The following is a 22,617-nucleotide window of genomic DNA, read 5'->3' as shown; positions in this document are numbered from 1 at the left end:
GTATATTTAGCTAATGTCTATTGTCTTTGACTGGGGACTGATTGTCTGTCCTGAAGTGGAGGTGACCGTTGGTTTCTGTTGCAACCTGGAGATTATTAGGCTAATATTGACCTTCATTCCTTTGACGTGTGCGATTAACACTCAAAACTGCAAAAGGACCCCCTTCCAATACATGCACCCACACACTATTACGGTTCTTTAAGGCCCACACAGACTGTACGATTTTGCCATCCCCAAACAACATTTCCACATCTTGGGCAAATTCTTAGGCTGTAAACGATTGTCGGACAGCTTGACTCATTCAGTGTGACAGGGTCTAGGTCTGACAATTAAATACCACTACTTGTGGTTGTGGGCGCCGACAAAATTCTGGCAGTGTCTGAAATGTTGAGCCTTTATCATGTGGTGTGACTGGTGTTATGAGCCTTTCCCGGTGACTAACAAACAGGAACACCTCCGGCACTGAGTATGCACACAATAATACAATTGTTGTGAATAGTCCGATTATTAAAATAGTTTGATCTAAACATTGACATGCTTTGCAAGAAAACTATTTCCTAATAATCTTGTTTGCTTGACACATCTGAAATCAGGTTACTGTGACAATGTTGCGTTAGGAGGTAGGTGAAGGAGTCGGGCGCAGGAGAGCCGAGATGTCTGAAATGCAGTACTTTTAATAGGCAAGTCTACCAAATACAGGTATGGCACAATACAAAAGTCAAACGCCCTCGACAACAGAGACACCCGTTACTCAAGCAAGGAGGAACAAACAAATAACACAGTCTTATTAAATGCGTGAAAATAAAAAATGGGCACAACCTCACCGACCTACATCACAAATAAAATAATCCCGCACAAACCTAGGTAACAGGGTAAATATATACACACAGAAATTAAGGCAAATGAAACCAGGTGTGAAAGAACCAAAGACAAAACAAACAGAAAAGGAAAAAAGGATCGATGGCTAGTAGGCCGGCGACTCCGACCACTCCGAGCACCGCCTGAACAGGGAGAGGAAGGAACAGGGAGAGGAGCACCGCCTGAACAGGGAGAGGAAGGAACAGGGAGAGGAAGGAACAGGGAGAGGAGTACCGCCTGAACAGGGAGAGGAAGGAACAGGGAGAGTAGCACCGCCTGAACAGGGAGAGGAAGGAACAAGGAGAGGAGCACCGCCTGAACAGGGAGAGGAAGGAACAGGGAGAGGAGCACCGCCTGAACAGGGAAAGGAAGGAACAGGGAGAGGAAGGAACAGGGAGAGGAGCACCGCCTGAACAGGGAGAGGAAGGAACAGGGAGAGGAGCACCGCCTAAACAGGGAGAGGAAGGAACAGGGAGAGGAAGGAACAGGGAGAGGAGCACCGCCTAAACAGGGAGAGGAAGGAACAGGGAGAGGAGCACCGCCTGAACAGGGAGAGGAAGGAACAGGGAGAGGAACTACCTTCGGTGGAAGTCGTGACAGTTACCTGATGGGACTTTGATAAATTCACAAAATTGCTAATCCAAATAAATGTTCTACCACAGCAACCATGTTATTTTTGGTAAGCATTTTTGATTCTGACATATAAGGTTAGTAAGATGTATACTTTTAGTTTTTCCAAATTCAATGAACTTGTGCATAAGCATAGAGGAGGCTTGAGCTGCTGGTGCTGGCACATGTGCAGATCAAATGCACCCCTGCAGTTGATGTAGCCGCCTAAGTCTGCTGAAGTAGGCTCCCAAGCCAACCGCAGAATGTGACGACCAAACTGAAGCAAATTGCACAATCTGTCCAGGTTGATCACAAGAGTTTAATTTGGGAACATCGCACAGTGTGACATGTAATTATCATAAAAGACTGAATCCGACGTACAGTTTGTATCGTAAACGACTGAATCCGATGTACAGTTTGTATCGTAAAAGACTGAATCCGACGTACAGTGTGGGAAGGCCTTAACCCCTTTCTGGGCCATTCACTGCGACATTTCACCTGGCAAACCAACTATTAGACACTACTTCCCAGTTCCAACTATCAGTAAGTAATTCAGGTGTGATCATGACTGGTCAAGATGATGCATGATGCAAAGAACCATGCAAACTCTCACCTTTGCATTCGTATCTATCAAATTTATGATAGCTATTGCCTTTTGTCTTAGCAACAGCAGGGCAATACTTAGCAGCAACAAAGTTCAGATTGGGTTTGCCAACCAGGCAGATTTATGTTTGTTTATTCAGAAGGAGAGAGATACACAAACTGTTAGGGCCTACATAAAGCTGTCCCAACAGCAGAGCCTTCTTTTCAGCACCATGGAGTGAATCCTTACCACCACTACACCTGGCTATCAGCGGAGCCTTGTCTGGCAGCGAAACAGTTCATTCAGCCTAAATTACTGCCTTTAAAAAATATATAGCTGATATGGCTGACTTGCTTAAACAAATTTGGTTTCTACTGACAACTGAGATGTACAAACTATGGCATAAGGGGACGACAAGCGGATAAGGGAAAATCCGTAATTTCGATTAAGACGTTAATGAGCGAGCTAGGACAGATAGACAAAATAAAAATTTGTTCAGCACTTTTGAAATGTACAGAGACAGAATTCAAAAGATGAGCGGTTCTTACAGTATTCTCCCTGTACAGCAAGTCAGAACCCTAGGATAAACAAAGGATGCTTATATGCAGACAATGAACGCTCTTACAATATTTGATTATTACATTTCTCTAAAACAAGCTATAGGCTACATGTGCACCACCAAGTCTGAACAGTAGACACATTTATGGGGAAAGGGACCAAATTATTAGGGTGAGGCACATGAGCAACTAACAGCTTACTACACAACATTCCCTTAGTATTACTTTTTGAGCTACAGTATACAGTCGGAGGTTTACATACACTTAGGTTGGAGTCATTAAAAACTTATTTTTCAACCACTCCACAAATTTCTTGTGAACAAACTATAGTTTTGGCAAGTCGGTTAGGACATCTACCTTGTGCATGACACAAGTAATTTTTCCAACAATTGTTAACAGACAGATTATTTCACTTATAATTCACTGTATCACAATTCCATTGGGTTAGAAGTCTTCATACACTATGCCTTTAAACATCTTGGAAAATTCCAGAAAATTATGTAATGGCTTTAGAAGTTTCTGATTGGCTAATTGACATAATTTTAGTCAATTGGAGGTGTACCTGTGGATGTATTACAAGGCCTACCTTCAAACTCGGTGCCTCTTTGCTAGACATCATGGGAAAATCAAAAGAAATCAGCCAAGACCTCCGAAAAAAAACATCCACAAGTCTGGTTCATCCTTGGGAGAAATTCCCAAACGCCTGAAGGTACCACGTTTATCTGTACAAACAATAGTACGCAAGTATAAACACCATGGGACCACTCAGCCGTCATGCCACTCATGAAGGAGACACATTCTGTCTCGTTGAGATGAACGTACTTTGTTGCGAAAAGTGCAAATCAATCCCAGAACAACAGCAAAGGACCTTGTGAAGATGCTGGAGGAAACAGGTACAAAAGTATCTATATCCACAGTAAAACGAGTCCTAAATCGACTTAATCTGAAAGGCCGCTCAGCAAGGAAGAAGCCACTGCTCCAAAACCACCATAACAAAGCCAGACTACCGTTTGCAACTGGACATGGGGACAAGGATCGTACTGTTTGGAGAAATGTCCTCTGGTCTGATGAAACAAAAATGTAACTATTTGGCCATAATGGCCATCGTTATGTTTGGAGGAAAAAGGGGGATGCTTGCAAGCCAAAGAACACCATCCCAACCGTGAAGCACGTGGGTGGCAGCATCATGTTGCGGGGGTGCTTTGCTGCAGGAGGGACTGGTGCACTTCACAAAATAGATGGCATCATGAGGTAGGAAAATTATGTGGGTATATTGAAGCAACATCTCAAGACATCAGTCAGGAAGTTAAAGCTTGGTCGCAAATGGGTCTTCCATTACATTTACATTACATTTAAGTCATTTAGCAGACGCTCTTATCCAGAGCGACTTACAAATTGGTGCATTCACCTTATGACATCCAGTGGAACAGTAGTGCATCAAAATCTTTTAAGGGGGGTGAGAGGGATTACTTTATCCTATCCTAGGTATTCCTTAAAGAGGTGGGGTTTCAGGTGTCTCCGGAAGGTGGTGATTGACTCCGCTGTCCTGGCGTCGTGAGGGAGTTTGTTCCACCATTGGGGGGCCAGAGCAGCGAACAGTTTTGACTGGGCTGAGCGGGAACTGTACTTCCTCAGTGGTAGGGAGGCGAGCAGGCCAGAGGTGGATGAACGCAGTGCCCTTGTTTGGGTGTAGGGCCTGATCAGAGCCTGGAGGTACTGAGGTGCCGTTCCCCTCACAGCTCCGTAGGCAAGCACCATGGTCTTGTAGCGGATGCGAGCTTCAACTGGAAGCCAGTGGAGAGAGCGGAGGAGCGGGGTGACGTGAGAGAACTTGGGAAGGTTGAACACCAGACGGGCTGCGGCGTTCTGGATGAGTTGTAGGGGTTTAATGGCACAGGCAGGGAGCCCAGCCAACAGCGAGTTGCAGTAATCCAGACGGGAGATGACGAGTGCCTGGATTAGGACCTGCGCCGCTTCCTGTGTGAGGCAGGGTCGTACTCTGCGGATGTTGTAGAGCATGAACCTACAGGAACGGGCCACCGCCTTGATGTTACCCCAAGCATATTTCCAAAGTTGTGGCAAAATGGCTTAAGGACAACAACAACTCAGTTACACCAGCTCTGTCAGGAGTAATGGGCCAAAATTCCCCCAACTTATTGTGGGAAGCTTGTGGAAGGCTACCTAAAACGTTTGACCCAAGTTAAACAATTTAAAGGCAATGCTACCAAATACTAATTGAGTGACCCACTGGGAATGTGATGAAAGAAAGAAAAGCTGAAATAAATCCTTCTCTCTACTATTATTCTGACATTTCACATTGTTAAAGTGATCCTAACTGACCTAAGCCAGGGAAATCTTACTATGATTAAATGTCAGGATTTGTGAAAAACTGAGTTTAAATGTATTTGGCTAAGGTGTATGTAAACGTTTTGATGTTTTAGATGGGCATTCCTAAAATTACATTTCACGGCGACAGTATAGGCCATACCTCAGTAAGCACGGTGTCACGGTTGTCATATGGAGGAGACCAAGGCGCAGCGTGGTAAGCGTACATATTTATTTTAATGGAAGATCGAACACTGAACAAAACTAATACAAAACAACAAAACGATTTTAATGTTTTTGAAGTGAATGTTTGACAATCAGATGTTAACATCATGACAGGCTGTGTTTATGCCACATTAAAAGGTAATGAATGCATGATTAAAGTGAAATGACAAATCTTTACTAGGCCTAGGCTACTAGGCACACAGAGATCATATATGAACTGAATAGGGATTGTGTAGGCCTATGTTAATTATATGATTAAACCACAGGAGGTTGGTGGAACCTTAATTTGGGAGGGTGGGCTTGTGGTAAAGGATGGAGCGGAATCAGTGGACGAAAATTGGAATTTGGGTAGAAAAAGGGTGGTAATTTAAAAAAAAAAATACATAAAAAAAAACAAACATGATTTACATGTGTTTGATGCCATTCCTTTTGCTCCGTTCCAACCATTATTATGAGGCTCTGGCTGGGTCACTCCTGCATTGTCTTGGCTGTGTGCTTAGGATCGTTGTCCTGTTGGAAGGTGAACGTTCACCCCAGTCTGAGGTTGTGAGCGCTCTGGAGGTTTTCATCAAGGATCTCTGCACTTTGCTTTGTTCGTCTTTGTCTCGATCCTGACTAGTCTTCCAGTCCCTGCCCCTGAAAAACATCCCCTCAGCAGCCTCCACTGGACATCTTGGCTATACAAAAAAATGTGTGCTCGAACTTGGGTGTCCCGTAAGGTAAGAAATCTACTTTCACTCCTGTTTTCAGAGCTGATCTGATTGGTCAAAAGACCAATTAGTGGAAAAAAGATCAGAATTGGTCTGCCTGTGTAAACGGAGCCAAAGATGGTAATTCTGTGTCACTTTATGTAATCAACGTGTGACCCCTTATCGCTAGACTAAAATCTCACGCGCTCTCCTCATAGTATAGCCAATATGGATTTCTGGGAAGGTAGGCTGATTATACCTGCCCCCCCCCCCTCCTTCTCACTTTCCCAAGCACCATAAAAGGTCCAAAGATTAAACCACCTCAGCATGTAACAAAAACAGTAGATGAGCAGGGTTTGCTGTCCAGTCTTACCACCACCACCACCACGACCGCGCACCAGCCCGACCTACATGCATAGGGTAGAATTTTGAATTTGGGGATTTTTATCTCTAATGTTTCATTCTTTATCATTTCATCTGATGTAAGGACATAGCCATTGCTGTCGTTTTCATTATGATGTAGATTACATTTCTCTACTGAAGTCATTTTCATAGCTTCAACAACGGCCTCTGGCATTGGTCTTAGATCTGCGTTTCGATTTTGTGTAGATATTTCATACCATTGTGTTGTATATTCATAGCTTGCTAGTGGACTTTCATTTTTTAATTAGGTTGTGCCATTTTGTAAAATTCAACATGAGGATACATAGTAATATCCTCAGTGGCCTCTTTGCCTCTATTGTTAAATGGAATATTTTGTAAGGAGTCTACCTTGTCCATACAGGACTGAGGATGGAAACTTTCAAGATGAAGAGCATTCTGAAGGTGTCTAGTAAGTATTGTTCCCTATTAACAGTATTATATTATAATATTGGATATATTAGATATGTTATACATTATTGTCTTATACATATATACAAAGCCTTTCGAAAGTACTCAGAATTTTTCCACATTTTGTTAGGTTACAGCCTTATTCTAAAATTGATTAAATCGTTTTTCCCCTCATCAATCTACACACAATATCCTGTAATGACAAAGCAAAAACAGGTTTTTAGACTTTTTCTGCTAATTATATATCACATTTACACACGTATTCAGACCCTTTACTCAGTACGTTGTTGAAGCACCTTTTGCAGCGATTACAGCCTTGAGTCTTCTTGGGTATGACGCTACAAGCTTGGCACACCTGTATTTGGGGAGTTTCTCCCATTCTTCTCTGCAGATCCTCTCAAGCTCCGTCAGGTTGGAGATTTGCTGCACAGCTATTTTCAGGTCTCTTCAGAGATGTTCGATCAGGTTTAAGTCCAGGCTCTGGATGGGCCACTCCTGCATTGTCTTGGCTGTGTGCTTAGGGTCGTTGTCCTGTTGGAAGGTGAACGTTCGCCCCAGTCTGAGGAGGTGAGCGCTCTGGAGGTTTTCTTCAAGGATCTCTCTGTACTTTGCTTTGTTCATCTTTGTCTCGATCCTGACTAGTCTTCCAGTCCCTGCCCCTGAAAAACATCCCCACAGCATGATGCTCCCACCACCATGCTTCACTGTAGGGATGGTGCCATGTTTCGTAAAGATGTGAATCTCAGCATTCAGGCCAAAGAGTTTAATATTGGTTTCATCAGATCAGAGAATCTTGTTTGTCATGGTCTGAGAGTCTTTGGGTGCCTTTTGGCAAACTCCAAACACGCTGTCATGTGCCTTTTACTGAGTGGCTTCCGTCTGGCAACTCTACCTTAAAGACCTTATTGGTGGTGTGCTTCAGAGATGGCCTTCTGGAAGGTTCTCCCATCTCCACAGAGGACCAGCGGGTACTTGGTCACCTCCCTGACCAAGGCCCTTCTCCCCCAATTGCTCAGTTTGGCTGGGGGGGCCAGCTCTAGGAAGAGTCTTGGTGGTTACAAACTTCTTCCATTTAAGAGGGATGGAGGTCCCTGTGTTCTTGGGGACTGTCAATGCTGCAGAATATTATATTTTGGTACCCTTGTCCAGATCTGTACCTAGACAATCCTGAGTCCTTCAACCTCATGGCTTGGTTTTTGATCTGACATGCACTGTCAACTGTGGGACCTTATATAGACAGCTGTGTTCCTTTCCAAATCATGTCCAATCAATTGAATTTACCACAAGTGGACTCCAATGAAGTTGTAGATACATCTCAAGGATGGTCAATGGAAACAGGATGCACTTGAACTCAATTTCGTGTCTTATAGCAAAGGATCTGAATACTTATGTAAATAAGGTATTTCTGTATTTTTTATAAATTAGCAAAAAAAATTGTTGTTGACTTTAAATTTATTCAATTTTAGATTAAGGTTGTAATGTAATAAAATGTGGAAAAAGTCAAGGGGTCTGAATACTTTCCCGAAAGCACTGTATATATGTGATCATATACAAATGTAAGCAAGGTTTGAAATTATGTTTTAGTTAAAAAAAAATCATCCCCCAGCTGATTCTATACTGAACAAAAATAGAAACGTAACATGCAACAGTTTCAAAGATTTTACTGAGTTACAGTATAAGGAAATCGGTCAATTAAAATAAATTCATTAAGACAAAATCTATGGATTTCACATGACTGGGATTACAGATATGCATCTGTTGGTCCCAGACACCTTAACAAAAAGGTAGGGGCATGGATCAGATAACCAGTCAGTATCTGGTGTGACCATCATTTGCCTCATGCATCACGACATCTTCACATAAGAGGCGACTTTGGGATACTGGCCTTCTAGGCAGAGTTGCAAAGAAAAAGACGTATCTCAGACTGGCCAATAAAAAGAAAAGATTAAGATGGACACTGATCTCTTGGCTACATAGCTGACGCACGCTGGACTGTCCATTAATCACGGTACTCCTTTCTGCTTGTTTGTCTTACCTGTCGGCCCCGTTGCCTAGTCAACGCCATTTTACCTGCTGTTTGTTGTGCTAGCGGATTAGCCTCGCCTACTGTTTTTAGCTAGCTTTCCAAATTCAACACCTGTGATTACTGTATGCCTCGCTGTATTTCTCTCTCAGATGTCAATATGCCTTGTATACTGTTGTTCAGGTTAGTTATAATTGTTTTAGTTCACAATGGAGCCCCTAGACCCACTCTGCATACCCCTGTTACCTCCTTTGTCCCACCTCCCACACATGCGGTGACCTCACCCATTACAACCAGCATGTCCAGAGATACAACCTGTCTCATCATCACCCAGTGCCTGGGCTTACCTCCGCTGTACCCGCACCCCACCATACCCCTGTCTGCGCATTATGCCCTGAATATATTCTACCATGCCCAGAAACCTGCTCCTCTTATCCTCTGCCCCCAACGCTCTAGGCGACCAGTTTTGATAGCCTTTAGCCGCACCCTCATACTACTCCTTCTCTGTTCCGCGGGTGATGTGGAGGTAAACCCAGGCCCTGCATGTCCCCAGGTACCCTCATTTGTTGACTTCTGTGATCGAAAAGCCTTGGTTTTATGCATGTCAACATCAGAAGCCTCCTCCCTAAGTTTGTTTTACTCACTGCTTTAGCACACTCTGCTAACCCTGATGTCCTTGCCGTGTCTGAATCCTGGCTCAGGAAGGCCACCAAAAATTCAGAGATTTCCATACCCAACTATAACATCTTCCGTCAAGATAGAACTACCAAAGGGGCGGAGTTGCAGTCTACTGCAGAGATAGCCTGCAAAGTAATGTCATACTTTCCAGGTCCATACCCAAACAGTTCGAACTACTAATTTTGAAAATTACCCTCTCCAGAAATAAGTCTCTCACTGTTGCCGCCTGCTACCGGACACCCTCAGCTCCCAGCTGTGCCCTGGACACCATTTGTGAATTGATCGCCCCCCATCTAGCTTCAGAGTTTGTTCTGTTAGGTGACCTAAACTGGGATATGCTTAACACCCCGGCAGTCCTACAATGTAAGCTAGATGCCCTCAATCTCACTCAAATCATCAAGGAACCCACCAGGTACAACCCTAACTCTGTAAACAAGGGCACCCTCATAGACATCATCCTGACCAACTGGCCCTCCAAATACACCTCCGCTGTCTTCAACCAGGATCTCAGTGATCACTGCCTCATTGCCTGTATCCGCCACGGAGCCGCAGTCAAACGACCATCCTCATCACTGTCAAACGCTCCCTAAAACACTTCTGTGAGCAGGCCTTTCTAATCGACCTGGCCCGGGTATCCTGGAAGGACATTGACCTCATCCCGTCAGTTGAGGATGCCTGGTCATTCTTTAAAAGTAACTTCCTCACCATTTTAGATAAGCATGCTCCGTTCAAAAAATGCAGAACCAAGAACAGATACAGCCCTTGGTTCACTCCAGACCTGACTGCCCTCGACCAGCACAAAAACATCCTGTGGCGGACTGCAATAGCATCGAATAGCCCCCGTGATATGCAACTGTTCAGGGAAGTCAGGAACCAATACACGCAGTCAGTCAGGAAAGCTAAGGCCAGCTTCTTCAGGCAGAAGTTTGCATCCTGTAGCTCCAACTCCAAAAAGTTCTGGGACACTGTGAAGTCCATGGAGAACAAGAGCACCTCCTCCCAGCTGCCCACTGCACTGAGGCTAGGTAACACGGTCTCCACCGATAAATCCACGATTATCGAAAGCTTCAATAAGCACTTCTCAACGGCTGGCCATGCCTTCCGCCTGGCTACTCCAACCTCGGCCAACAGCTCCGCCCCCCGCAGCTCCTCGCCCAAGCCTCTCCAGGTTCTCCTTTACCCAAATCCAGATAGCAGATGTTCTGAAAGAGCTGCAAAACCTAGACCCGTACAAATCAGCTGGGCTTGACAATCTGGACCCTCTATTTCTGAAACTATCTGCCGCCATTGTCGCAACCCCTATTACCAGCCTGTTCAACCTCTCTTTCATATCGTCTGAGATCCCCAAGGATTGAAAGCTGCCGCAGTCATCCCCCTCTTCAAAGGGGGAGACACCCTGGACCCAAACTGCTATAGACCTATATCCATCCTGCCCTGCCTATCTAAGGTCTTCGAAAGCCAAGTCAACAAACAGGTCACTGACCATCTCGAATCCCACCGTACCTTCTCCGCTGTGCAATCTGGTTTCCGAGCCGGTCACGGGTGCACCTCAGCCACGCTCAAGGTACTAAACGATATCATTACCGCCATCGATAAAAGACAGTACTGTGCAGCCGTCTTCATCGACCTCGCCAAGGCTTTCGACTCTGTCAATCACCATATTCTTATCGGCAGACTCAATAGTCTCGGTTTCTCGGATGACTGCCTTGCCTGGTTCACCAATTACTTTGCAGACAGAGTTCAGTGTGTCAAATCGGAGGGCATGCTGTCCGGTCCTCTGGCAGTCTCTATGGGGGTGCCACAGGGTTCAATTCTCGGGCCGACTCTTTTCTCTGTATATATCAATGATGTTGCCCTTGCTGCGGGCGATTCCCTGATCCACCTCTACGCAGACGACACCATTCTATATACTTTCGGCCCGTCATTGGACACTGTGCTATCTAACCTCCAAACGAGCTTCAATGCCATACAGCACTCCTTCCGTGGCCTCCAACTGCTCTTAAACGCGAGTAAAACCAAATGCATGCTTTTCAACCGATCGCTGCCTGCACCCGCATGCCCGACTAGCATCACCACCCTGGATGGTTCCGACCTTGAATATGTGGACATCTATAAGTACCTAGGTGTCTGGCTAGACTGCAAACTCTCCTTCCAGACTCACATCAAACATCTCCAATCGAAAATCAAATCAAGAGTCGGCTTTCTATTCCGCAACAAAGCCTCCTTCACTCACGCCGCCAAGCTTACCCTAGTAAAACTGACTATCCTACCGATCCTCGATTTCGGCGATGTCATCTACAAAATGGCTTCCAACACTCTACTCAGCAAACTGGATGCAGTCTATCATAGTGCCATCCGTTTTGTCACCAAAGCACCTTATACCACCCACCACTGCGACTTGTATGCTCTAGTCGGCTGGCCCTCGCTTCATATTCGTCGCCAGACCCACTGGCTCCAGGTCATCTACAAGTCCATGCTAGGTAAAGCTCCGCCTTATCTCAGTTCACTGGTCACGATGGCAACACCCATCCGTAGCACACGCTCCAGCAGGTGTATCTCACTGATCATCCCTAAAGCCAACACCTCATTTGGCCGCCTTTCGTTCCAGTACTCTGCTGCCTGTGACTGGAACGAACTGCAAAAATGGCTGAAGTTGGAGACTTTTATCTCCCTCACCAACTTCAAACATCAGCTATCCGAGCAGCTAACCGATCGCTGCAGCTGTACATAGTCTATTGGTAAATAGCCCACCCATTTTCACCTACCTCATTCCCATACTGTTTTTTTAAAAATTTATTTATTTACTTCTCTGCTCTTTTGCACACCAATATCTCTACCTGTACATGACCATCTGATCATTTATCACCCCAGTGTTAATCTGCAAAATTGTATTATTCGCCTACCTCCTCATGCCTTTTGCACACATTGTATATAGACTGCCCATTTTTTTTCCTACTGTATTATTGACTTGTTAATTGTTTATTCCATGTGTAACTCTGTGTTGTCTGTTCACACTGCTATGCTTTATCTTGGCCAGGTCGCAGTTGCAAATGAGAACTTGTTCTCAACTAGCCTACCTGGTTAAATAAAGGTGAAATAAAAAATAAAATAAAAAAAAGAACACAGACACTGGACAGAGGAACTCTGCCTAGAAGGCCAGCATCCCGGAGTCGCCTCTTCATTGTTGACGCTGAGACTGGTGTTTTGCGGACATTATTTAATTAAGCTGCCAGTTGAGGACTTGTGAGGCGTCTGTTTCTCAAACTAGACACTCTAATGTACTTGTCCTCTTGCTCAGTTGTGCACCGTTGCCTCCCATTCCTCTTTCTATTCTGGTTAGGGCCAGCTTGCGCTGTTCTGTGAAGGGAGTAGTACACAGCGTTGTATGAGATCTTCAGTTTCTTGGCAATCTCTCGCATGGAATAGCCTTCATTTCTCAGAACAAGAATAGACTGACGAGTTTCAGAAGAAAGTTATTTGTTTCTGGCCATTTTGGCCTGTAATCGAACACACAAATGCTGATACTCCAGATACTAAACTAGTCTAAAGAAGGCCAGTTTTATTGCTTCTTTAATCAGGACAACAGTTTTCAGCTGTGCTAACATAATTGCAAAAGGTTTTTCTAATGGTCAATTAGCCTTTTAAAATTATAAACTTGGATTAGCTAACACAACGTGCCATTGGAACACAGGAGTGTTGGTTGCTGATAATGGGCCTCTGTATGCCTATGTAGATATTCCATAACAAATCTGCCGTTTCCAGCTACAATAATCATTTACAACATTAACAATGTCTACACTTTATTTCTGATCAATTTGGTGTCATTTTAATGGACAAAAAATGTGCTTTTTTTCAAAAACAAGGACATTTCTAAGTGACCCCAAACTTTTGAACGGTGGTGTATGCAACCTTTGTTTAGAACTAGAGTATTTAGAATCGCATGCCATTATATTAAATGTGACTACATGGATAATTATCTATTGTTCTAATATGGATAATTAATTGATTCTAAAATGGTATTAAATCTTTATCTAATCAGATTGATCACAATCGTCCAATAGTTAGGCAATCATCAAATACAAGCATCGAACAATGAATCTATTTACTGTATCCGTTCATAGGACTTGGCCGCTTCGTAATAATTAACAATGAACAATAGAGCAAATAGTTACTATTTTATAATTGTTTATCTTTTGAAAGTCCAATGCAGACATTTTTAAAATGCTCAATATCAAATCCTTTCTGGTAACAATGAATGTGATTGTTTTCCATTAAAATGGTCCAAAAAATGTATCAATTGCTTCTTTCCAACGGGTACACACAAGTTGAATGTACGTTTTTTCCACGTCATTTCACGAAATTACGTTGATCCAACATGGAATAGACATTGAATGGACTTCCGTGTTCAGTGGGTTAACAAAGAGCAATTTCTCAAGCAAGAATTTTGACAGGACTGTTTGGAAGGGGTCTGTGGGAAAGGGAAAACTGAAAACTAGCTGTTAAAACTAGCTCTCATTGTTATTGGTCTATTAACTCATTTACGGCCTGGTGATGTCGCCAGCAGGCCAAAACTCCATCCCACCACAACAGGCTGAAATTTCAGGCGGTCTTTTCAAACAGCTCTTCCACTAAAAGGGAATTATCACAATCTTCCAAATTTCACAGTATTATTCCAACTTCATAGTGTGGAAATATATATAAATCACAGGAAATCAAATTTGACTGCACTGGGCCTTTAAGCAATAACTCATTTGATTGAATTAAATCTGACGTAAAGTTAAATGTATACGCTTAGTTAAATCTGACTCTAAAATGTATGTGTGTGTCCCACCCCTCATCCACTCTAATCTAATTTTATCACTATTTCACCTCCAGAGCTTAACTCCCAGCTGAAGTTGGAGAGCTCTACCCAGAGTCAATCCATTGGGGCGGTGCGCTGGAACCTTCCTGAAGAGGACCTCCAGGCCCACAGCTCAGCCCCTACCAGCCCCCGCAAGAGCAGTGCCCCCTCCACACATCGCTCATCGGTAGGCTACACACATGCACGCACACACACCTCCATCCACTCACAGCATCACATCAGCATCCAGTCCATCCCAAACTCTTCCTGTTAAATTGTCTACTCTTTTACTTGTATATGTTCCTTTGTACTGTTTTTCTACCTTTACCTGCCTACCTGTTGTCGTAGCAATTTCCTGTATTACCAAATGAGGAGAGTTACAAACCACACACCAGTCAGAGTTATACTTAAACTTCATCTTTAATAATATGAGCTTCACAATGGCCCTTTGACTCTCAGATCAATTCAGTGTCTATAATGAATTCTGAGAGTGCCTGCATAAGAATACAAATATATTTTATAGCCAAGATACACCCCTCTCAACTTACATGATGAACCACAGATCTTAGGAACTGTTCACAAAGGGCCTTTTACTTGAGAGGAGTATCCCATAGCCAGATAGCATTAGCTATAAATTATCGTTCAGTTTGGTCTCTAAGACGAGGTTCTAATCTCGTTCCTGGTACTTCATAGTACAAGAACACCAACTCATCCAATGGCATATATCAATTGTCAACTCTAGGTACCCCCATCTCAAGTACACCCCATTCCTGGACAAGCTCACTGAGGGGAGTGAGCCTCTAGGTCATATACTATGAAAGACAAGTGCAACATCAGAGGGGTCATACAATGGTTCCAGACACCGCCATACTCCTCCCCCCAATGGGAAAAGGAGGGAGTGACTGGCGTACAGACATTGTGGAGACAATTAATTGGTTCCCCATTAATCACACCATCCCTTCACATGGTTTAGGAATAGTTAAAGACACATTCACATAAGAAGACAATGTTCCATTCTGTCCTCCTCCCCTTCTGAAATTCTGCATATCACCAGATGGTTTGACAGATACATTCACATATGAAGACAAGCCTGACCTCTCCGGGCCCCAAATGACTGAGCCCTAGCTGAGAAGGGATAAGTGCAACTGCCAACCCTTATAGTCCAAAAGGAAACATTCTAATGACAAGTATTTACATAAGCATATTATGTAAATAAAACATCTTATTTATGTTACCCAACTAATTCTGATTCATCCACCACACTGTTCATACTGTATGTGTGTGCGTGTGTCCTTTGTAGCAACACCCTCATCAGAATGGCATGAAGAACCTGCGCAGTCTGCAGGAATGTGTCCGCTTCATCAACCATTGGAAGGAGCAGGTGGCCCAAGTCTGCAAGGTACAGTAGGACCCTGAAAGGGAGAGAAAGGGAGGGGAGGGGGGTATATATATCTATAGAAAGAACAAGGGAGGAGGGAACAAAAGCAGTAACTGAGAAAGTTAAGATATATACACATGTACAATGTTAGTATGATAGTATTAGTGAGTGTTATTTTGTCCTTTATTTGTATTAATGCAAAATGTGAGGTGAAGGAAAAATAGTAGGCCCGGCTTAGAGGGGCTTCTGTCAGTCACTAGGAAACTTTGAGGAGGGGGGGATCGGCGAGGGCCTCCCAGATAGCATATGATATGAAAATGTGTTGAAATGCAAGGAGGGCCAGATGGGGTTGGAGATATGGCGGGGAGTGCTGACCTGGCTTCTGGCCTCCCAGGCAGTAACAGGGTTACGTAAACAAAAAACACTCTCAACCATCCCATTTTGAATTCATTTGATCCCATTTTGAATTTATTTGATCTAGTAATTTACTTGATGCCTAGTTGTTTTCGCCTTTTTTGCAGGAATTTCTACAACATTGCTTTGACATTAAGAGGATTGAGATGAGATAGCTATACACACTATTGAGACTGTACAGTATGGTATTGACCTGGTTGCTGTGTTGTCTTGTTGCAGAGTGGCAGTGATGCGGGGAAGGGCACCAGTAAAGGAGAGACCCCGGTGGAACTGAAAACAGAACGCAGTCTGGAAGAGAGCAGGAAACTCATTGTGCTGTGGGCCAATGAGCTCAACAGCGTCGACAAGGCGAGAAAAAAACGAATACTGACTTTTTTTTTGTGTGTACTCAAAAAATGTTCGCTTGAAGTATCATAACTATCAATTAATCAAATGTATTTATAAAGCCCTTGTGACATCAGCGGATGTCAAAGTGCTGTAAGGAAACCCAGCCTAAAACCCCAAACAGCAAGCAATGCAGATGTAGAAGCACGTGGCTATGACAAACTCCCTAGAAAGGCAGGAACCTAGGAAGAAACCTAAAGATGAACCAGGCTCTGAGGGCTGGCCAGTCATCTTCTGGCTGTGCCGGGTGGAGATAGTGCATGGCCAAACGTTCATAGCTGACGAGCAGGGTCATTCAGAGGTCGAGACAGCAGAGAGAGAGAGAGTCATAAACACCAGGCCCGGGACAAGGTAGCATGTCCAGTGAACAGGTCAGGGTTCCATAGTCGCAGGCAGAACAGTTGAAATTGGAGTAGCAGCACAACCAGGTGGACTGGAGGCAGCCAGGAGTCATCAGGCCAGGTAGTCCTTAGGCATGGTCCTAGGGCTCAGATCCTCCGGAAGGGGATGGAGAGAGAGGGAGAGAGAGAGAATAAGAGGGAGCATGCTTAAATTCAGACAGCATTTATTCATAAATAAATGACGTTGAATGTGACTGAAAACCTTCAACTGTATTCCTCTGTGTCTCTTCAGCTGGCGAAGGCTAGGCCCTGGGTGCAGGAGAGATGTGAGGAGGAAGAGGAAGAAGAAAACAAGGATGGCGAGAAGGACCCCGATGAGGAAGTGCAGCAGAGGATCATGGAGTGGGCCAAGGAGCTGCAGAGCGCCTCAGAGGTGAGAGGTCAGGGGTAACGGGTCAAGGTCAAGGATACAAATGTATATGAGAAACAAAGGGACACTACCGAGGATGGAAATGGGGGAAAAACTGTGTTCCAAACGGATAGCAATTTGTATAACCTAGCATTCAAACAGCATTGGTTAACTGCTATCTGCAGATTTGCTACCAAATAGATACCATTTAGCATAAGGGCTAAAAAGTGTGAAAGGACTGATAGAGATGACTTGGTATTAATGTCCGTCTGGCTATGTGTCTGTCTACACAGCGTTGTGGGGTGCAGAGCAATGAGCTAGGCAATGTTCTGCGTCTGCTGGGTCTGAGGAAGAAGAGACTGATCAACCTCCTGCCCTTACTGGAGTTCATTACTTGGTCACTGCTCAAGGAGGACTGCAAGGTGAGACGACACACACACACACACACAAACACACAAGCAAACACAAAAACAAACGCCTCCCAAAAAATGAAGGAAAAAAGCTGTAAAAGTGGTCAACACTAAGTTAGAGAAGTAGTTTATTAGAGCTCTTCTCATAAAACATAACTCAGAATGTTATGTACAACTTCTTTTCTGAAGTCGTACACTTGCCAGAATCCATTGAAATTAGCAATATTTCCTCTTAAACGTAGATTGAGAATCAGCTATACAGTTATATAGTCTACATAATCAAATATACATGCAGTGCCTTTAGACTCGAGGCACACCTGATTTGGGGAGTTTCTCCCATTCTTCTCTGCAGATCCTCTCAGGCTTTGTCAGCTCGCTACACAGCAATTTTCAGGTCTCTCCAGAGTTGCTCGATCGGGCTCAAGTCCGGGCTCTGGCTGTGCCACTCAAGGAAATTCAGAAACTTGTCCCGAAGCCACTCCTGCATTGTCTTGGCTGTGTGCATAGGGTTGTTGTCCTGTTGGAAGGTGAACCTTCGCCCCAGTCTGAAGTCCTGAGCGCTCTGGAGCAGGTTTTCATCAAGGATCTCTCTGTACTTTACTCCGTTCATCTTTCCCTTAATCCTGATTAGTCTTCAAGTCCCTGCAAACTGAAAACATCCCCACAACATGATGCTGCCACCACCATGCTTCACCATAGAGATGGTGCCCGGTTTCCTCCAGAAGTGGCACTTGGCATTCAGGCCAAAGAGTGCAATCTTGGTTTCATCAGACCAAAGAATCTTGTTTCTCATGGTCTGAGTCCTTTTGGTGCCTTTTGGCAAACGACAATCGGGCTGTCATGTTCATTTTACTGAAGAGTGGCTTCTGTCTGGCCACTCTACCATAAAAGGCCTGTTTGGTGGAGTGAGATGGTTGTCCTTCTGGAAGGTTCTCCCATTTCTACAGAGGAACTCTGGAGCTCTGTCAGAGTGACCACCGGGTTCTTGGTCACATCCCTGACCAAGGCCCTTCTTGCCCGATTGCTCAGTTTGGCCGGGCGGCCATGTCTAGGAAGAGTCTTTGTGGTTTCACATTTCTTCCATTTAAGAATGATGGAGGCCACTGTGTTCTTTGGGACCTTTAATGCTGCAGAAATGTTTTGGTACCCTTCCCCAGATCTGTGCCTCGACACAATCCTGTCTCAGAGCTCTACGGACAATTCCTTCGACCTCATGGCTTGGTTTTTGCTCTGACATGCACTGTCAACTGTGGGTATTATATAGACACGCATGTGCCTTTCCAAATCATGTCCAATTAATTAAATTTACCACAGGTAAAGTTGTAGAAACATCTGAAGGATGTTCAATGGAAACAGGATGCACTGGAGCTCAATTTGAAGTCTCATAGCAAAGGGTCTGAATACTTTTTTAATTAGCAAAAAAACAGTTTTCGCTTTGTCATTATGGGTTAGTGTGTGTAGATTAACGTGAGAAAAATGTATTTAATCCATTTAAGAATAAGGCTATAATGTAACAAAATGTGGGAAAAGGGAAGGGGTCTGAATACTTCTCGAATACGCTGTATACCATTTCAGCTCACAGTAATATGGTGGAAATGAAACTATTAAAGACAATCCTTTACCTACATTCATACACTTTGTCTGTGTTCCTATTTTCAGGGTGGCATTTCTCCGCTGTGGCTGTCAGCGAAGCAGTGCACCTGGAAGGCAGGCACTCCAAGATACATCCCTAACTCAGTGTGGAACTGGATGATCAGTGCATCAGGTAACTATCCGTCTATTAATTCATTTAAAAAATAATCACAGAAAAAAAGAATGAGTAAAAATATAAATTTAAAGCATTTTTATACATTTTGCCCAAACTTTAAACTTACAACAAAATATTGGTACTACTAGGATAGAAAAGACGAAGAGTGGAAAATGGATGACAGAATGTTATTTAAAAGGTGAAAGTAAAACATGTGTAGCATATTTCAAAAAGTTGTCAACTCTCTCCTCCCTGTAGCCGATGTGACCTTTGACCCCATGACCAACCACCTGTGGCTCCAGCTCTCAGATGACCACCGCAAGGTCCAGGAGGGCATATCTGAGTCCAATCTGCCCCTCAGTCCCCAGCGCTTCGACGCCTGGCCTGGCGTGCTGGGCTGGGAGGGATACGTCTCCGGACGGCACTACTGGGAAGTCGACATAGCCAACAACGGCTACTGGCGGGTCGGCCTGACCACGGCGAGTGCCGAACGCCAGGGCCGCTTCCCCATGAGCCCCCAGACGGGCTACTGGACCCTGTGGCGCAGTATGCACCAGTTCTACGCCTGTACCAAGCCTGAGACGCCCCTGCCCCTGGGTCTGGTGGCCCGCCGGATGGGGATCTATCTAGACTACGAGGAAGGACAGATCTCCTTCTACAACGCAGAGACCAAGACCCACATCTATACATTCACAGGCAAGTTCAAGGAGAAGCTGTACCCGGTGTTTGCCCCGCTGGACGGGCGCTCACTCATCACCATCATCTCGCCACACAAGGTCTCTACACTTTGAAGACATCACGGGTCTTTGGTTAAGAGATTCTCCCCAACATAAGCTGACTACAGATCTGGATTTCCTTCACCTTTCAATCACTGGCTTATTTGGACTTGGAAAACCAGGTGTGTGGAGTGGACTCTGGTTAATCAATAAGATTAATTGATCAATGAAGTACCAAGAATAAGAGAAAACCATTGGAGAAGAGTTTGAGCAGTTGACACTTTGACCCACAAAGCCTTGGGTTGAGGATGGGTTTGCCCTGTTTCGACAACAGTTGGCCTAGACACTTCTGTATGGATCTTAAGAGCTATGTGGGAAGAAGCAAAAAGGCAACTTCATACCCTAAAATAAAACAAATTTGACAAGCTAGATTTAAACAGTACATGTCTGACCCCCCCTGTTTTAATACGTAAAAAAGAAAAATCTAAATAAATTGCATTATAATACTGAAACAGCTAGCTAAATGGAAGATGGGAAATGTATACTGAGGAAATCTAACTACAATATATCTATATATTGCAGTGTATCTATTTACCTATATACAGTATCTATACCTTTATGTCTTCATATATTTATGCACTTTCATAATATGTATACAGTCTCTTCAGAAAGTATTCACACTCCTTGACTTTTTCCACATTTTGTTGTGTTATAGCCTGAATTTAAAATGATTACATTTCGATTTGTCACTGGCCAACTCACAAGACAACACAATGTCAAAATGGAATAAAATGGAATAATGAAACGCTTGAGTCAACATGTATTCAACCCCTTTGTTGTGGCAAGTCTAAATAAGTTCAGGAGTAAGAATTTGCTTAACAACTCACATAATAAGTTGCATGGACTCTGTGTGCAATAATAATGTTTTTTTGAATGACTACCTCATCTCTCTACCCCACACACACAATTATCTGTCAGGTCCCTCAGTCGAGCAGTGGATTTCAAACAGATTTAACCACAAAGACCAGAGAGGTTTTGCAATGCCTTGCAATGAAAGGCACCTATTGGTAGATGGGTAAAAAAACAAGCAGACATTGAATATCCCTTTGATCATGGTGAAGTTATTAATTACACTTTATATGGTGTATCAATACAGCCAGTCACTACAAAGATACAGGCGTCCTTCCTAACTCAGTTGCCAGAGAGGAAGGAAACCGCTCAGGGATTTCACCATGAGGCCAATGATGACTTTAAAACAGTTACAGAGTTGAATTGCTGTGATAGGAGAAAACTGAGGATGGATCAACAACATTGTAGTTTCTTCATAATAGTAACTTAATTGACAGAGTAAAAAGAAGGAAGCCTGTACAGAATAAAAAATATTCCAAAACATGCATTCTCTTTGCAACAAGGCACTAAAGCAATAGTGCAAAGAATGTGGCAAAGCAATTAACTTTTGCACTGAATACAAAGTGTTATGTTTGGGGCAAATCCAATGCAACACATTACTGAGTACCACTCTCCATATTTTCAAGCATAGTTGTGGCTGCATCATAGTATGGGTATGCTAGTAATCGTTAAGGACAAAAAGGATTTAAAAAATCAACAGAAGGGAGCTAAGCACAGGCAAAATCCTAGAGGAAAACCTGGTTCAATCTGCTTTCCACCAGACACTGGGAGATTAATTCACCTTTTAGCAGGACAGTAACCTAAAACACAAGGTCAAATCTTCACTGGAGTTGCTTAGCAAGAAGACAGTGAATGTTCCTGAGTCGTCGAGTTACAGTTTTGACTTCAATCTATTTGAAAATAATCAAATTAGCAGTTAACTGCTTGTAAGAGGGAAAATTATTTAATTGAATTACATTGACATAACCTCATGATTAAGAATCATTCTTCCTAAATAAGAGGCAGCCTCTTTAACGTGCTAAAACTCTGATTGTGAAAGAAGCACACATTTCATGACAGTTCTGCATTTGACAAAAAATAACACTCCGTTTATAATTGTCTGGGGAGCTTATAAAGGTCACATGACATTTTCTACGAGTATCACTCTGCATATGTGAACTCTAAGTGAGAGTTCTGCATAGCGCAAGTGTGGTTGTTAGAATACTGCACACAAACAGCTCTATGATGTTGTAGATGTGCTCCGATACCTACAGTATCCCTGTACAACCCCACCCATAGCAATGATGGTGTGATCACCCACCCCTCCAGGCTCAAGTGAAATGACAAACATTGAAAACAACACCGTGGATACCAATAAACAAACGCTGAACAGGAAGAACGCTGAGCATCAGATGTGACGAATGATTGAAAGCGATGATAACATATACAGGAGAGGTCAAAAACCTAATGCTGTTATGCATACAGTAATACAACCCTACAATATCTACAAGAGATATAAGTAGAGTATGTTTATTTGTATTCACTGTGAAGTCCTTAGTAGTGGTTTATGATCTTGAATGGGTTTCACACAGGTGGACAGATACTGGGGTTATTTGTTACCTGGCATCCAGGCCAACGCCTCTCTCACACACACCCAGGGTCCATAGGCCTCACAGTCCACAGCAAATAGTCTCCCGCCCCCCCTCGGGTCT

At 43.7% G+C, this 22,617-nt stretch overlaps 1 protein-coding gene across 1 annotated transcript; it reads left to right on the top strand.

The window, feature by feature from the left end:
• Positions 1-6,181: 6,181 nt before the first annotated feature.
• On the top strand, positions 6,182-20,829 carry LOC115138150 (nuclear factor 7, brain-like). The gene is made up of 9 exons (XM_029674678.2): positions 6,182-6,266; positions 6,631-6,678; positions 14,254-14,405; positions 15,519-15,617; positions 16,230-16,358; positions 17,028-17,168; positions 17,438-17,566; positions 19,214-19,319; positions 19,560-20,829. The coding sequence occupies exons 2-9, from the start codon at positions 6,639-6,641 to the stop codon at positions 20,090-20,092; spliced, it is 1,329 nt and encodes a 442-aa protein (XP_029530538.1). The 5' UTR covers positions 6,182-6,266; positions 6,631-6,638; the 3' UTR covers positions 20,093-20,829.
• Positions 20,830-22,617: the final 1,788 nt, after the last annotated feature.

The sequence above is a fragment of the Oncorhynchus nerka genome, linkage group LG12 (assembly GCF_034236695.1).
Source record: "Oncorhynchus nerka isolate Pitt River linkage group LG12, Oner_Uvic_2.0, whole genome shotgun sequence".
NCBI lineage: Eukaryota > Metazoa > Chordata > Actinopteri > Salmoniformes > Salmonidae > Oncorhynchus > Oncorhynchus nerka.
The sequence above is the reverse complement of the archived record's forward strand: the minus strand, read 5'-3'. Positions and strand labels throughout refer to the sequence as shown.

Coding starts and splice junctions, on each gene's coding strand:
- LOC115138150 (XM_029674678.2), top strand. CDS start 6,639: ATGGAAACTTTCAAGATGAAGAGCATTCTGAAGGTGTCTA. Junction 16,359..17,027: donor AGCTCAACAGCGTCGACAAG/GCGAGAAAAAAA, acceptor GTGTCTCTTCAG/CTGGCGAAGGCTAGGCCCTG. Junction 17,567..19,213: donor TGCTCAAGGAGGACTGCAAG/GTGAGACGACAC, acceptor TCCTATTTTCAG/GGTGGCATTTCTCCGCTGTG.